The sequence below is a fragment of the Oncorhynchus kisutch genome, linkage group LG5 (assembly GCF_002021735.2).
Source record: "Oncorhynchus kisutch isolate 150728-3 linkage group LG5, Okis_V2, whole genome shotgun sequence".
Lineage (NCBI taxonomy): Eukaryota > Metazoa > Chordata > Actinopteri > Salmoniformes > Salmonidae > Oncorhynchus > Oncorhynchus kisutch.
This window is the reverse complement of record NC_034178.2, coordinates 54580293-54597541: the sequence shown is the minus strand read 5'-3', so window position 1 is coordinate 54597541 and position 17249 is coordinate 54580293. Positions and strand designations below refer to the sequence as shown.

The following is a 17249-nucleotide window of genomic DNA, read 5'->3' as shown; positions in this document are numbered from 1 at the left end:
TGCAATTGTGAGCAAGCTTGCTATGACGTGTACCACAAGAAAACATTACTATACAATGAAGTGTACATCTAGAATAGGTCATGATAAGAATCTCATGCATACAATGTTCCCAGTAACATATGTGCATAAAACAAGTGCTAGAACACAACGTCTGTATGTGCATCACTCACTCAAACCTCTGAGGCAGAGGAAAATGTAATGCAGGTTTTGTGCAGGAATGGAAAGAAACAACCAACACTACAATATCTGAGGTACTATGCAATGTGCACACTCATAGAAAGCCGGGCATATCAGGAATAATGATACATGGTGGGAGATAAGTTACTAAGGGACTATAGGTTGGCAATGTTTTTGGAGACTATACAGTCCTCTTATATCTACTTTTTTGCATGCATTTAATTTCTCCCATATCTATGTCTAAGTCCCACCATTGGTCCTTAATCCACAGTGGGGTTAAAGAGTCCCAGTAGCAATCTCCCATTTTTGTCAGGTGAGGTATGTCAATATCCCTTGCTTAAAACAGAAACTAAAATGTTCTTGCCCCACCTAAATCTCTGTGCGCTTTAAGTTTTGATGAAACAATTGTTCATTGTGTTTTTAGCTTGTGTTTAGCTTCTTAAAAGACAAACATTTTGAGTTCCTCTGAGTTTGAGTGAATAAAACAAAGTTATACCTCAAATCGAAATCTGAAATAGTTGCTTTCATGTGCCAAAAAACCCACAGGACACCAAGTTGTCAAAAGTATTTCTCTTATGTCCAGCATGTTCCTGGTCATGTCCTTGACTTCATCATCTTTACAGTGATGATGTCACACTAAGCGCTCACAATTTAGAGGGTATCTGTTCAGGAGTCCAGTTCCAGCGAGCTGTTCCCGGAGAATTTGGTATTTCTGACCGGTCAGTTCCCATCTCTTCTCCTCCATGCATTAAAACAGTAGTGAGATCACAGTATTCCAAGTGTGCGGAGGTTCTGAAACGACATGAAACTCTCACATCAAATGGGCCTCCCTTGGTCTGGTAATAGAGATAGAGGGGGTCTCTACTCCCTCTCAGTCTTATGAGGATGTTATTAGCCAGGTGTCTGATGCCCATCTTAGGGATGATCCATATGTCCCAGCAGTCTTTAGGATTGAATAGACAGAGGAAGAGAGAAGGCAGCCCATCATGAAAATCCCTGGCGTTCCAAGCAGGAGTTCTTCTCTTACACCACTGAGGGGAAATTATAAGATAAAAAAACAAGGAAATCAGATAGGCATATCAACCCATTTTGTAAAAAGGACAATGTGGTATGGAGACTCAGAAGTCACGCTCAAAGTCACTACAGTCTATTCTATGCACTAAGGTTTGAAGACAATTCCATGAGAATTGTCTGATCGCTGTTTTAAATGAGAGATGAGTTTCCAACCATTGTGTGTATAACCCCTGATCTGGACTACAATAAAAACACACTATCCCACCAAACAGAGATAAAGTCTGTAGTCTAGGCCACCTAAAAACAACAAAACACAATCCCAATGGTACCTTGTGAATAAGGGATGTGAGGACAAAGTAGAAACAGAACATGTCATTCAATTATATCAGAAAAGTACCTAAAATTGTGTTTCAGATGAAGTCAAATTTCTACATGATATAGGAAACTTACATGAGTGGGCAGAAGTTAAGGAAATATTGGCCCTGGGTTTGCATAACCATCAGATAGACCCATAGCATGCCACTGCTGGGTAAGAGAGGCCACTGAGAAGACCTGAGTCTTTCAAGCATCTAACTACAGTACAGTATATCTATGGAGGAAGGTGGTTTATAATTTGATTGACATTGCGGTCTGGGTGTGATGATAATGTTGTTAGTGTGTACTTCCCCCAAAACACGAGTCAAGAACATTCAAAGTTCATACAGCATGAGACAGAGTACAGTAGTAAGCATAGTCTATAGAGAACCCTGTTCTAATATGGGCATAACAATTTTCTCAGTATAGTGTTCTCATAACCCTGTGTGGGAGCTAGAGTAGAGACCTCAAGTGAGAGTTCTACAAGTCTATGGATGTAAAGGACAGGAAACGTCCATTAGCTACAGCAGTGTCAGCAACACCTCAATGGTTCCCATACACCGTGTGAGCCTTTAATACGGTCATGATTAAACCAGATGGGTCCTATATGCACAGAGAAAGGTTCAGTATGCTTCAGCAGATTGGACACAGTAGGCCATTAAACCGACCTCTAAGGCTCATAGCCATCTACCCTCTCCAGTTGATTACAAAAATACCCCATACCGACTACCATAATTAGAAACCCTGTAGTTTCACATTTCAAACATGATAACAGTTGAGAATGTGAAACAGACAAAAGACAAAACTAGGTATAGTACAAAATGAAAAGTAAGTTGAAGTCTGTACCACTTTCAGAGTGACAGCAGGACCCTCTGCCCTTCAGCATACTGCCTTGTTTCTCTGGGGCACAGTGGAGTCTGTGCCTCCGCCCCAAACCGTCCCGCCTCCACCAGCAACTGGGAGAGAGAGGACAAACTCTTCATGACGAATGATTTCAGGTCAACACACCAAATGACCTTCTAAGGACCAGTGGAGGGTTTTTAATCTTACTTTATGGACAAACTCATCATGGTAGCATGTGCAGTATGTTTGGTTAATCACAGTGTAATGATGCAGATGTCTACACAAGGTATGTAGGCTCAGTGAATGGGCAGTGTCAGAGGGAGATTGCTGTTCTCTTGTGGACAGCACATTGAGCAGAATCACAGTGTGGTTGGTTAAGCACAGTGTGGTTGGTTAATCAACCACGTAGTTGTCTTTATGATATGCCATTTCAGTAAATGGGATAAGTCATGGAGAGATTTTCCTATTAAGCAGACATCATGTACTTACTGTAAAAGGGTGCAGAGCAGCATCGTCAAGACGCAACCAATCACACACAGAACTAGCACCGTGGCAACTGTCTGTTGCCTGTGATTGGTGGCCACCACAGCTAGCAGGTCAGCGTGCTCACATCGCATCCCTACAAAGCCTTGGTGACACCTGTCAAACATGAAGTGGAGAAAGGACATAAAACTTCATACAGCAGCATGGACTTGATCCTTCAAGGCTGTTTGACAAACTCACTGACTCCATTTGCAATGGAGAGACCACAGCATTAAATATAACATTATAAATAAATTGTATCTCTATGGAAGAGACTAATAGAGGTAGAGATTAATGAAGTAGAACAGGTAAGTAGAACTATTAGCCCTACGTTTCAGAAAGAATAGTTCAGTCTGCAAAACTATTTTGCATCATATTGCTACCCATACAATACCCTTTGTATTATGAACATGCCATAAAGTGTCTCAAGAAGTCGCTACTAAAGAGCATTTTAGTAAAGGGTTTAGGTCAAAGAGCCTAACCCTGGATAGAATTCCCTTTTCTGCTCATCTCACTCAGTGAGAAGTGAACTGTCACGCTCCAATTCCATAGGCCAGTGAAATTCGTATCATGATCAGACCAGCTCTACGAACTGCAGCGAATCAGTGTACAAACATAGCACTGACAGAACAGATGCTAAACACACTTTGGATGCATTTGTATTTATTATGGACCCCAATTAACTCTTTCTGGGCTCCAGCAAAATTAAGGCAGTTAAACAATTTTAGAAAAACATGACAATACATTAATTACATAATTCACAACACACTAAGTGTGTGCCCTGAGGTCGATACTCCACTATCTACAACACAAAATGTGTACGTGTGTGTATGTTATCGTGTGTGTATATAGATGCATATGTCTGTGCCTATGTGTGTGTTGCTTCACAGTCCCCGCTGTTCCATAAGGTGTAATTTTCATTTTTATAAAAATCTTATTCTACTGCTTGCATCAGTTACCTGATGTGGAATAGAGTTCCATATAGTCATGGTTCTGTGGTACTGTGTGCATCCCAGTCTGTTCTGAATTTGGGGACTGTGAAGAGACCTCTGGTGGCATGTCTTGTGGGGTATACATGGGTGTCTGAGCTGTGTGCTAGTTGTTTAAACAGACAGCTCGGTGCTTTCAACATGTCAATACCTCTCACTAATACAAGTAGTGATGAAGTCAATCTCTCCTCTACTTTGAGCCAGGAGAGTTTGACATGCATATTATTCATGTTCTGAGCCAATTGCAATTTTCCTGAGTCCCTCTGTGGCACCTGACCACACGACTGAACAGTAGTCCAGGAGTGACATAACTAGGACCTGTAGGACCTGCCTTGTTGATGGTGTTGTTAAGAAGGTAGAGCAGCACTTTATTATGGACAGACTTATCCCCATCTTAGCTACTGTTGTATCAATATGTTTTGACCATGACAGTTTACAATCTAGGGTTACTCCAAACAGTTTAGTCACCTCAACTTGCTCAATTTCCACATTATTTATTACAAGATTTAGTAGAGTTTAGTGAATGATTAGTCACAAATACAATGCTTTTAGTTTTTTAAATATTTAGGAATAACTTATTCCTTGCCACCCATTCTGAAACTAACTGCAGCTCTTTGTTAAGTGTTGCAGTCATTTCAGTTGCTGTAGTGGGTGATGTGTATAGTGTTGAGTCATCTGCATACATAGACACACTGGCTTTACTCATACACCACATACATAGACACACTGTCGTTAGTAAAGATTGGCCTAGACAGCTGCCCTGGGGAATTCCTGATTCTACCTGGATTATGTTGGAGAAGCTTCCACGCCCTCTGTGTTCTGTTAGACAGGTAACTCTTTATACACAATATAGCAGGGGATGTAAAGCAATAACACATATGTTTTTCCAGCAGCAGACTATGATCGATAATTTCAAAAGCCACACTGAAGTCTGAACAAAACAGCCCCCCAATCTTTTTATCGTCAATTTCACTCAGCCAATCAGTCATTTGTGTAAGTTCTGTGCTTGTTAAATGTCCTTCCCTATAAGCGTGCTGAAAGACTGTTGTCAATTTGTTTACTGTAAAATAGCAATGTATCTGGTCAAACACCATTTTCTCCAAAACTTTACTAAGGGTTGGTAACAGGCTGATTGGTCAGCTATTTGAGCCAGTAAAGGGGGCTTTACTATTAGGCCTGAGGGCACACACTTTTCCTCAGTAATTTTCCATCCAAGTTGTCAGACCCCGGTGGCTTGTCATCGTTGATAGATAATACTTTTTCCCCCCTCTTCCACACTCACTTTATAGATTTCAAAATTACATTTCTTGTCTTCCATAATTTGGTCAGATAGACTTGGATGTGTAGTGTCAGCATTTGTTGATGGCATATCATGCCCAAGTTTGCTAATCTTGCCAATTAAAAAAACATTAAAGTAGTTGGCAATTTCAGTGGGTTTTGTAATGAATGAGCCATCTGATTCAATGAATGGAAGAGCTGAGTTTGCGTTTTTTCACAATTTCATTTAAGGTGCTCCAAAGCTTTTTACTATCATTCTTTTGTCATTTATCTTTGTTTCATAGTGTAGTTTCTTCTTCTTTTTATTCAGTTTAGTCACATGATTTCTCAATTTGCAGTACGTTTGCCAAGCAGTTGTGCAGCCAGACTTAAATTGCCATTCCCTTTGCCTCATCCCTCTCAACCATACAATTTTTCAATTACTTATCAATCCACAGGGATGTAACAGTTTTAGTCATTTTCTTAATGGGTACATGATTATTAGTAACTGGGATAAGCAATTGGATGCCACAGACAGACCTAAAACTGGGTGGCTTACCCAACAAACTCTCCATAAATCCTACTAACTGGTGACCACTCAAAATAAAATACTTACAACATATGCTAACCTTTTACAGTTTACTTGTGACAGGTCACCAGCAAAGACAGGGCACAAGTTCATTATCGAAGAACAATTCCCCATACAGACTGAGTAACAATGATGATTCACCTGATTTTGAAATAATGACAACAATGCCTTACTGTGGGACGTAGCCTTATTTCAACTATGTGGGTGCGTGTATCAGCGAGAGAGAAAGAGAAGTTGAACTTACACACATGCGGGTGTCTCCTCCAGAATCAAGAAACGACAGGTGCCATGGAAACAGAAGTGGCTGTGGGAGTCAGGACAGTCATCGAAGTGGGATCGAACAGCTGCTGCAACAAACTCTGACAGAGAGAAAGAATGACATTTAAGGGTATTTCTAAAACATTGTGCAACTGGATTGCAGTCAGATTGCACGTACTCAATGATTTATAAATCACCTTGTATTCCAAATAACTACTCAATATGTGATGAAGATTAGAAATTCTGCACTTAGCTTTGCTCAAACTGATCCCCTCCAACATGCCGTTTCTCACTTTGTAGGATTACACTGTAAAAGAGCCCAATAACCTGGCCATACGCCTTACCAAAACTCCATAGGTCAGTCAGTGTCATAGATCTAAAATAACTTAATTATTGGACAACAATGTCAAAATCTACTCCCACGACTCCATCCCATGCCTCCAGTTGGGGAAGTTCCTGAGGCAGAGGAGACTTATTCTAAGCCTTTTGTTACATCGCTGAGTGACTGGGGTTGTCATGGCTTATGTCAGGGACAGGGCCCTCCAAGGGACAAGTCTAACCCCATGTCAAATCCCCAGTGCCACGACACAGCAAACAAAACATCTGTCCATCATCAAACCCATTAGAGGTCTGGAGAAAGCACATCCCTGAAGCCAGGAAGTAAAACGCTCACCCTTTTCACTCCATGGTTGTGTCTGAAAAGATTACTGGCCATCATGTCCTTGCTTCCTCCTTATGGAGTGGATCAAAAGGTCCCTCCTTCCGAGCTCTACTCTATTGAGCTTTGAGAGGAATTCAGGAAACAAGGACAGAGGAGACAAGGATTTGACAGCTAGTAAGCTTTTCAGACACAGCCTCTCTACCCTTTACATCCAATCAAACTTGATTTATTATGGCTAGAATAACAAAATTCATCTTCTGAAATAAATTAACATTGGGATGAGCTGAAGAGGTCAGAACTCAGGAAGAACACAGTAACCACATTTTTGTGTCTGGACAAATTTCTTACTCATCAACTATACAGTCAGGGTTTCAAATTCCAACCTGACTGGCCCAAACAAAAGTCTGAGTATCTTTTCTCGGGCAGCCAAAACAGATGTCACAATGTGGCATTCAGAGAGGGAGTAAGTGAGAAAGAGAGAGAGGATGAACAGACAGACTGCTGCAGTACAGCCGACCGTAACACACTCCATTCCATTAGTAAATGGCTGGTTGGATTCCAGCCTACATGCATTGTCCTTTCTCCCCTCTCTCTTTCAGAGTCTGTATAAAGCTCTCTGTTATTCCCTGAGGCATCTGCCCCAGCTACCCCTCAGCCCCTCTCTAGCAGAGTCCCAAATTGTACCCTATTCACTATAGTGCACTATTTTTGACCAGGGACCATAGGGCTCTGGTCAAACATGGAACCCTATTCCCTACATAGTGCACTATTTGGGATACAGATCCATCTCTCTCTTCATGTGATTTTGGCAGTCAGTCGAGGATAACATTTAGGAGGAACGGAAATTAGTCATTAGGCATTTCTGGATTTTAAATGGTGCCTCGCAGATAATGACGGAAATGTGATAGTTGGTAACCTGGGATTTAGGCTACTTGATCATTTTTTTTGCTACATTCTATCCAGGCTGAGAAACTAGATTTATGAAAAAAATAAACCAATTAATTCATGTGTAGCTTAGTATGTGTCCACTTTTGAAATACATTCTCTGTTTCCATCTGACTCTTCACTAGAAAAGCCTTGAATTACCATTGGCACCAGTTAATGAGTCTGAAGAGGTGAACAATTCTCTGGAGCACCCTGTAGAGATGTTTTATAAAGGCATTTATAAAATGTGTGTGTGTGCAGTCACCTGCACATCCACACACACAGAGACAAAACACACACACAAATACATACTTTTCACTGGAATGGTGGTTGTAGTGGTGATACTGGTGGTGGTAGTAGAAGAGGTAGTAACATTTACAGTGGTAGTGGTGGTAGTTACAGGAGGTGTGGTGGTCATTGTAGAATTAGTAGCAATAGTGGAATTATCCTGGCCTGTTCCATATGTAAAGAGGGAACCTATTGGAAGAAACAGATTATGAAATGATAAAGTACATACATCAGTAATAATGTCAAGAGTGATCAGTGAAAAACTAACAAAATTCCAGTTGGCTTTAATAGTTGACAATCAGGAAACAGGTGACTTGTGACTTAAAGTATAACTAATCTCCCACTTGGAACACAAGACAAGGTGGCATTAATTAGATCCCCATTTATCATCCTGAGTACTATTCACTGAGGTGAAACTGACGGAAATGGGCTGCGCAGCCACATCATCACTTTTTCAGAGCTTATCAAAAGACCAATTAGTGAAACAAATATCAGAATTGGGCAGCCTGTGTAAACGTAGCCATGATTGCTTTCCACCTCCCTCTTCTGTTCAATGTCTTGGCTTTTGCCAGGAGATCTTTGCACTGCAATCGTATTATATTATCTTATTTCTATTACTTGATCCTAATTAACCACTTCTCTTTTTTATATTGCACTGGGCTCATTGTGGATTGCATGCTGAGGCATGTTCTGTACTCATACCGCTCACATTTATCATTATGTTTGGAGCTCCTCTTACCAGTTGAGTAGTCCAAGAGTGGCAATAGGATGAACACACTACAATGGGTCTATAATAGGTCTAAGCTGGGATAGTCTTAATATAGACAGGTCTTGGGAGAGAGATCACACAATTAGAATACTGTAAGTATTCACTGTTATTCAGTGATATGGAGAAAGGCATTTTTTTTATTGAACATTTATTTAACTAGGCAAGTCAGTTAAGAACAAATTCTTATTTAGAATGACGGCCTACCCCAGCTAAACCCTAACGACGCTGAGCAAATTGTGCGCCGCTCTATGGGACTCCCAATCAAAATCAAACTTTATTTGTCACATGCGCCAAATACAACAAGTGTAGACTTTACCGTGAAATGCTTACTTACAAGCCCTTAACCAACAGTGCAGTTCAAGAATAAGTTATTTTCAGTCATAAGAGCAACATTATGTACACAATGAGTTTTAAAAAATTAAAACGCAAAAAAAATAACAAAATAGCACAATTGGTTGGGAGAATGTAAAACGTCAGCCATGTTCTTCGGCGCCATCTTGTTGTCAATCACGGCCGGTTGTGATACAGCCTGAAATCAAACCATGGTCTGTAGTGACGCCTCTAGCACTGAGATGCAGTGCCTTAGACCGCTGCGCCACTCAGACAATAAAAATGCTGAGTATCAAATTAGCCATCACCATACTGCTCAAATAGATAAGAGATGGTTGCAGTCTGTCATAAGGGTTTCAGGAAGGGCCATTTTCTTGCAAGCTCTTCCCTTTCTGAGATTTCAAATGATGGTTAAAAATAAAACCATTTTAAATACTGAGCGTCAGTTAAATGGGTGACATCCCTGTGATCTTGCTAAGGACTCTGTGCGCGTAACAAGGTACAAAGTCCAGAAATAGAGAGGGCAAATGAATGCTGTGTCAAGGCAGCGATTGTCCCCAATGGCACCCTATTCCCTACATAGTGCACTACTTTTAACCCAAGCCCTAAGACCCCTGGTCAAAATTAGTACACTGTGTAGGGAATAGGGCTATATTTTGTACACAAGCCAGTGTAACTGAACAACCAATAACAGTAGCAGGGTCAAGTATTCCCTCCCTACTAAAAGGACGAGGCCATTAGAAAGCTATGAATAGGTCTGAACTGACAGTTAACGCATGCTACATGAAACATCAACAGTGGCTCATTGGTCGGCCAACCATCTTTTTTCTCATAGAAAAGGTGAAATGTCACTGACCCTGTGGGATAGCCACAAAAATGGTTAGAATTCACAAATTGGAGCCATATTCAATGAAACCTGGAAACCAAATTCCCAGGGTATGAGTAGGCTAGGTTAGGCTATATAGGCCTGGAGTATCAACTTTGTCCTTTCTGATGCCCACGAAAATATTGAGATAGAGGTTACTGTTAATATTTTGTATTTACAATTGTCGTTTCTCCCTGCTTTTTCAGGGACCTCTGGTTGAGGTTTTATTTGTAAGGAATTGTATTTGTAAGGAAAATGGTCTACAGAAGCAAAGCTAGTTTATTAGGAAATAATAAGGACCTTTTCCCTTATGGTATAGCAAATTCAAATGTACTCAAATCCATTTTTTATTTAACATTTTACACATTAAAATATTTTAAACAGTTTTTTTTTTCTTCATTGAACTCACCAGTAATGAGAAATATCGCATCCCAGAAAGCCCGATTCATCATGATGAAGGTTGTATATCAAGGTAATCCTCCGAAATTCGAATGTTCTCTGCTCAATTCCATAAATATTTTTGTAGGCCTACGCACGCATCCGTCAGCAGGCGAGATAAATGTATTCGTCTAAAATAAAAAACCTTTCTGCTTCTCCACTATAGGCTACTACTGACGTTCTTCAGAAATTTCTCAAACAATGCAAGTGCGTCGCTATTCAGCAACTTCATTATTGTCCAATGCCATGTGCAAACTGAGTTGACGTGCCTGATATGTCATCATTAAAGTGTATCAACCAACAAGTCTTCAAATACTTCGTTTCGATTCATATTTATTACATTTAAACGGAGACGTTAAGTCCATGCCCTAAACAATTCCACTCTTCTCCTGTCGAAATAAACCCTTTCACGCACGGCACACGTAATCTTGTCAGTAGCGTCCCTTGAGGAGCTCTATCATGGGACACATGTAATTGGAGAGAGAGAGAGCGGCGTGAGAAAGTGATAAATATTTATGTTTATTTATTTTCTCTTTCGTACTCTACTACTTGCACATTGTTACAACACTGTACATAGCCATAATTTAATCTTTGAAATGTATCTATTCCTTTGAAACTTTTGTGAGTAATGTTTACTGTTAATTGTTTATTTCACTTTTGAATTGAATTGAGAAAGAGCGAGTGATTATTCAATATCATTCTGTCTTTGCTCTCTCTGTCGGCCCCACTTCCAGTTACCTAAAATAGGTTGTTTTTAGAGAATGTTTTAGAGTAAAATTAAACTTATCACAATAATCTTGTAATGATAACTCAATCTTCAAATGACTGGCTTTCATATTTCAATTTGGTGGTGGCTTTTATATGGGCAGTTATACTGAACAAAAATATAAATGCAACATGTAAAGTGTTGACCCCATGTTTCATGAGCTGAAATAAAAGATCCCAGAGAGAAAGCGTATTTCCCTCAAATTTTGTGCACATAATTGTTTGCATCCTTGTTAGTGAGCATTTCTCCTTTGCCAAGATAATCCATCCACCTGACAGGTGTGGCATATCAAGAAGATGATTAAATAGCATGATCAGTACACAGGTGCACCTTGTGCTGGGGCCAATAAAAGGACACTCTAAAATGTGCCGTTTTGTAACACAACACAATGCCACAGATGTCTCAAGTTTGAGTGAGCGTTCAATTTGCATGTTGACTGCAGGAATGTCCACCAGAGCTGTTGCCAGATAATTGAATGTTAATTTCTCTACCATAAGCCACCTCCAATGTCATTTTAGAGAATTTGGCAGTACGTCCAACTGGCTTCACAACCGCAGACCACGTGTATGGCTTTGTGTGGGCAAGCGGTCAACATTTTGAACAGAGAGTCCCATGGTAGTGGTGGGGTTATACTGTAGTATGGGCAGGCATAAGCTACGTACAACAAACACAATTGCGTTTTATTGATGGCAATTTGAATGCACAGAGATACCGTGATGCGATCGTGAGGCCCATTGTCATACCATTCATCCTCGTCCATCACTTCAGCATGATAATGCATGGCCACATTTTGCAAGGATCTGTACACAATTCCTGGAAGCTGAACATTTTCCAGTTCTTCAGCATACTCACCAGACATATCACCCATTGAGCATGTTTGAGATACTCTGGATCGACGTGTATGACAGCGTGTTCCAGTACCCGCCAAGATCCAGAAACTTCACACAGCCATTGAAGAGGAGTTGGATAACATTCAACAGGCCACAATCAACAGTGTGATCAACTCTATGCGAAGGAGATGTCACGCTGCATGAGGCAAATGGTGCTCACACCAGATACTGACTGGTTTTCTGATCCACGCCCCTACCTTTTTTTTAAGGTATGTTTGACCAACTGATGCATATCTATATTCCCAGTCATGTGAAATCTATAGATTAGGGCCTTTTCAATTTATTTTGATTTCCTTATATGATCTGTAACTCCGTAAAATCATTGAAATTGTAGAATGTTGCGTTTATATTTTTATTCAGTGTATGTAGCCTACATCTAGTGCACCCATATGTGCCTACAGATTTTACAGAATCAATGTCTGCATACTGCATACTTATGCTTCCATAGAGCAATAACAGTTGGCTCCACTCCACTTAATACACTCACAAATCAGCATAAAACTGATAAAGGTTAATGAGCACATTCCCTTTATGTTGATCCAACAACACCCAGGCACCTTGAAACTCAGAAAACTCCAGATACAGAGCATGTTCTTTTACATTTCCAAACCAAATTAAAAGGATGTTGGTCTTGAAATAGTAAACATCAAAATCTTTCATTCATATCCATCTGCAGGATAATGGATAGCCTACAAGCGTTAAATTAATATAACCTATTTGTCACTAAACAATGGTATTCCCCTGATACACTGCATTTATTTGACACTTGAGGTTATGTAGTGGGCAATGTTCCATTTAAACTGCACAAATGTGCGGGGACTGCCACTCAGAAGAAATATCAGCCTGTGCAGAGAAGCACGAGATTGAGTTTTCCCCCTCACCGCTGGCCCACTCATTAGGCAGGATTAGGTGTCCAAGATGCCCCTCCAACAACAACACATAAAATCTCACGTAATTCTACCCAAAAAAAATGCCAATTTCTCTCAACCAGTGGCATAATGGGCTTTTTAGTTGAGCGCTGATGCCGCCCTGTGATAACCAATGCCCACTTTGTCAAAGGCAGGTGCGCAAAATATTTTGCTTGTCCATTGCCAATGCGCGCCTCTCCAGGGTGCTGTTGGAAAGACGCATTGCTGTGACGCTCCACCAACATTCCGTCAAAAAATAAATATCTAACATGAATCATGTAGCAGATACAGGATATGGTAGAAGAGTATGTAGCCTTTTCTGTAGTTACAGGCTGGAGATAAAATGTATGGCAATGTATTGAACAGACACTTAACATCATGCAGGTTTCTCTGATCAAATACCCTAACCTAAAATGGCGCCCAATCAAATAAAACATGTGCTGTCTGCTTAACAAACAACATATCCTAAAACCGGACAGGTACAGGAAAAATGAATATGGAATGGACAATCACAACTGTTGTCCAGGAGTTTCACCCAATTGTCATGATCAGTGGTTTCAAGTTTGTTTCTGTACATTTTTGACCAGCTTATCATAGCAAAACAGAAAAAAATACTTCTGCATTTCCTGCTGTGTAAACACATTGCAAATAGGCTCACGATAACGTCTGATAAAGTTGGTTAGCTGATATTCAGAGCTTAAATAGCCAAATTGATTAGTCACAAGAATCAAGACTAATAATATCAGACCTCAAGATAAGATACAGATGCAGACAGTTCAAAATAACAAACGTTTATTTACAAAACAGGGAGCAGGCAATCAACAGGTCAAGGGCAGGCAGAGGTCAGTAATCCAGGTCAGAGTCTGTAAAGTACAAAACGGCAGGGTCAGGGCAGGGAGGGGTCAGTAATCCAGGGCAGTGAAGACAAGCACAAGAAAGGTGAAACAGATCAGGGTGTGACAAATAAAGCCAATGCAATGGCCTGTTTTACAAATGGTGGGCCTACCACATGGATGGGCATTCATCAAATTCCATTGCTGTCCAACGTGGTAGGCTACATCCCAGGCTGAATTTTTTTGTCTTTCCTAGGGTGGCAAAAATGTAAGGACCGGCCCTGTTCCCATTTAGTTAACATTATCAAAGTTTCCCTTTACTGTGGAAATTGTGATCGAATCAACACAATATTAGCGTTCAATGCAACATACCGAAACAAAACAAACTATGCAGAACGCTTTGGAGTAGGATTCTATTGCATTGACACACATGACTCAGCCAGTACTCTAAAAAGACTGGTGTGGCATAACCAATCAGAGTTGCATTAGGCCTATATGCAAATAGACCATTGCCATATATGGATCTGTGCCATTCACTTTGAACCTGACTGTGTTTACAGCATGAGTGGTGGTGAGTAGATGTGCTTGTTTTGAGTTCAAAGCTGCATGTACTGAAGCCATGTGTGGACATTTGTTCATATCCTTTACTAGTTAGTGAGTTATTAGCCTAGTTGTAGATCATTTATAGTCAGCAATGGGGGAGTGATTGCTTTCTACAAAGCACAAAGTGTGTACATTTCTAGACCTTTTTGAAAAGCAAGTCAGATAAAGAGCTTTTTGTTGTCTTAAAGGGGCAGTATTGTATTTTGAGACAGGCTTGAATAAGCTAAAAGCCAATAAGCAGAGGGTTGCATCATTTGTCTGATTCTCTGTTATAATGGTATAGGAATAATAATGCATTTTATTTTGTAAAGTGGTTTCTTGCATCAAACAACAACATTTTCAGTCACCTCCATGTCTGAAGGACAAGTGGATAAACAGGTTAATGTCAATCCCAACATGTTTTTTTTCAAAATGCTCATGAAATGTAGGCCTACATTGAACATCACACATTGGCTGCTGAACACCACCACTACTGTAGGCTGAATGATAGAACAGCTATTTCCATGTTACAATGTTATTGGATACATTTTTTCCATTGTTTTTGATGGTAGGCCACTCTGGTAGACCTACTTTATGATCAAATAGCCTCAGAAGCCTACTTGATCATTGTCTGTAACTTAAAGCGAGTGCAGCCTCAGTGTTCACAGTAAATGTTCAAGTTTAGGCTCAGCAGACTAATTTTTTTAAAGGGAAGATTGGTAGTGGGTCACCAGAATTGTCATCATGCTTCACTGTGCTCGGTCCTGTAATTGCATTATAATGTGTGAACACGTCGCCCCATGACACCAAGTGTTTGACCCATAATGTAAATGTTTACTCCACTACAAAACTATATTCGATACCACTTACTTTCTGCAGTTTGCCAGTTGTCTTAGGGGTCTGGATCTACAGGGGTCTGTTGGGAAGCATAATATTGACACATGTCAGAGAGAAGTGTCTGTTTGGAGATGAGTTATAGGGAGATACACTAATTTACCACCAGAAAGTTTTTTTTTTAACCTTTTTTATTTTTTAATTTATTTTTATTTCACCTTTATTTAACCAGGTAGGCTAGTTGAGAACACCTTTATTTAACCAGGTAGGCTAGTTGAGAACACCTTTATTTAACCAGGTAGGCTAGTTGAGAACATCTTTATTTAACCAGGTAGGCTAGTTGAGAACACCTTTATTTAACCAGGTAGGCTAGTTGAGAACACCTTTATTTAACCAGGTAGGCTAGTTGAGAACACCTTTATTTAACCAGGTAGGCTAGTTGAGAACAAGTTCTCATTTGCAACTGCGACCTGGCCAAGATAAAGCAAAGCAGTGTGAACAGACAACACAGAGTTACACAAGGAGTAAACAATTAACAAGTCAATAACACAGTAGAAAACAAAGGGGGGGTCTATATACAATGTGTGCAAAAGGCATGAGGAGGTAGGCAAATAATTACAATTTTGCAGATTAACACTGGAGTGATGAATGATCAGATGGTCATGTACAGGTAGAGATATTGGTGTGCAAAAGAGCAGAAGAGTAAATAAATAAAAACAGTATGGGGATGAGGTAGGTGAAGAAGGGTGGGCTATTTACCAATAGACTATGTACAGCTGCAGCGATCGGTTAGCTGCTCAGATAGCTGATGTTTGAAGTTGGTGAGGGAGATAAAAGTCCCCAACTTCAGCGATTTTTGCAATTCGTTCCAGTCACAGGCAGCAGAGTACTGGAACGAAAGGCGGCCGAATGAGGTGTTGGCTTTAGGGATGATCAGTGAGATACACCTGCTGGAGCGCGTGCTACGGATGGGTGTTGCCATCGTGACCAGTGAGCTGAGATAAGGCGGAGCTTTACCTAGCATGGACTTGTAGATGACCTGGAGCCAGTGGGTCTGGCGACGAATATGTAGCGAGGGCCAGCCGACTAGAGCATACAAGTCGCAGTGGTGGGTGGTATAAGGTGTTTTAGTGACAAAACGGATGGCACTGTGATAAACTGCATCCAGTTTGCTGAGTAGAGTGTTGGAAGCCATTTTGTAGATGACATCGCCGAAGTCGAGGATCGGTAGGATAGTCAGTTTTACTAGGGTAAGCTTGGCGGCGTGAGTGAAGGAGGCTTTGTTGCGGAATAGAAAGCCGACTCTTGATTTGATTTTCGATTGGAGATGTTTGATATGAGTCTGGAAGGAGAGTTTGCAGTCTAGCCAGACACCTAGGTACTTATAGACGTCCACATATTCTAGGTCGGAACCATCCAGGGTGGTGAAAAGGTTGAAAAGCATGCATTTGGTTTTACTAGCGTTTAAGAGCAGTTGGAGGCCACGGAAGGAGTGTTGTATGGCATTGAAGCTTGTTTGGAGGTTAGATAGCACAGTGTCCAAAGACGGGCCGAAAGTATATAGAATGGTGTCGTCTGCGTAGAGGTGGATCAGGGAATCGCCCGCAGCAAGAGCAACATCATTGATATACACAGAGAAAAGAGTCGGCCCGAGAATTGAACCCTGTGGCACCCCCATAGAGACTGCCAGAGGACCAGACAGCATGCCCTCCGATTTGACGCACTGAACTCTGTCTGCAAAGTAATTGGTGAACCAGGCAAGGCAGTCATCCGAAAAACCGAGGCTCCTGAGTCTGCCGATAAGAATATGGTGATTGACAGAGTCGAAAGTCTTGGCAAGGTCGATGAAGACTGCTGCACAGTACTGTCTTTTATCGATGGCGGTTATGATATCGTTGAGTACCTTGAGTGTGGCTGAGGTGCACCCATGACCGGTTCGGAAACCAGATTGCACAGCGGAGAAGGTACGGTGGGATTCGAGATGGTCAGTGACCTGTTTGTTGACTTGGCTTTCGAAGACCTTAGATAGGCAGGGCAGGATGGATATAGGTCTGTAACAGCTTGGGTCCAGGGTGTCTCCCCCTTTGAAGAGGGGGATGACTGCGGCAGCTTTCCAATCCTTGGGGATCTCAGACGATATGAAAGAGAGGTTGAACAG

At 40.9% G+C, this 17249-nt stretch overlaps 1 protein-coding gene across 1 annotated transcript; it reads right to left on the bottom strand.

Annotated features, from left to right (window-relative positions):
• Positions 1-628: 628 nt before the first annotated feature.
• On the bottom strand, positions 629-10747 carry LOC109891268 (protransforming growth factor alpha). The gene is made up of 6 exons (XM_020483680.2): positions 10250-10747; positions 7901-8065; positions 5990-6104; positions 2878-3027; positions 2392-2501; positions 629-1208 (listed from the first exon to the last, which is right to left on the bottom strand). Exons 1-6 carry the CDS (start codon positions 10290-10292, stop codon positions 1201-1203), a joined length of 591 nt encoding a protein of 196 aa, XP_020339269.1. The 5' UTR covers positions 10293-10747; the 3' UTR covers positions 629-1200.
• Positions 10748-17249: the final 6502 nt, after the last annotated feature.

What these genes read in the sequence shown, in the direction of transcription:
- LOC109891268 (XM_020483680.2), bottom strand. Translation starts at nt 10,292, where the DNA reads ATGATGAATCGGGCTTTCTGGGATGCGATATTTCTCATTACTG. An exon ending in AACCACCATTCCAGTGAAAA is followed by an intron (nt 6,105 to 7,900) that starts GTATGTATTTGT and finishes TCTCTCTGTCAG; the next exon opens with AGTTTGTTGCAGCAGCTGTT. An exon ending in CTGCTCTGCACCCTTTTACA is followed by an intron (nt 2,502 to 2,877) that starts GTAAGTACATGA and finishes TCTCTCTCCCAG; the next exon opens with TTGCTGGTGGAGGCGGGACG.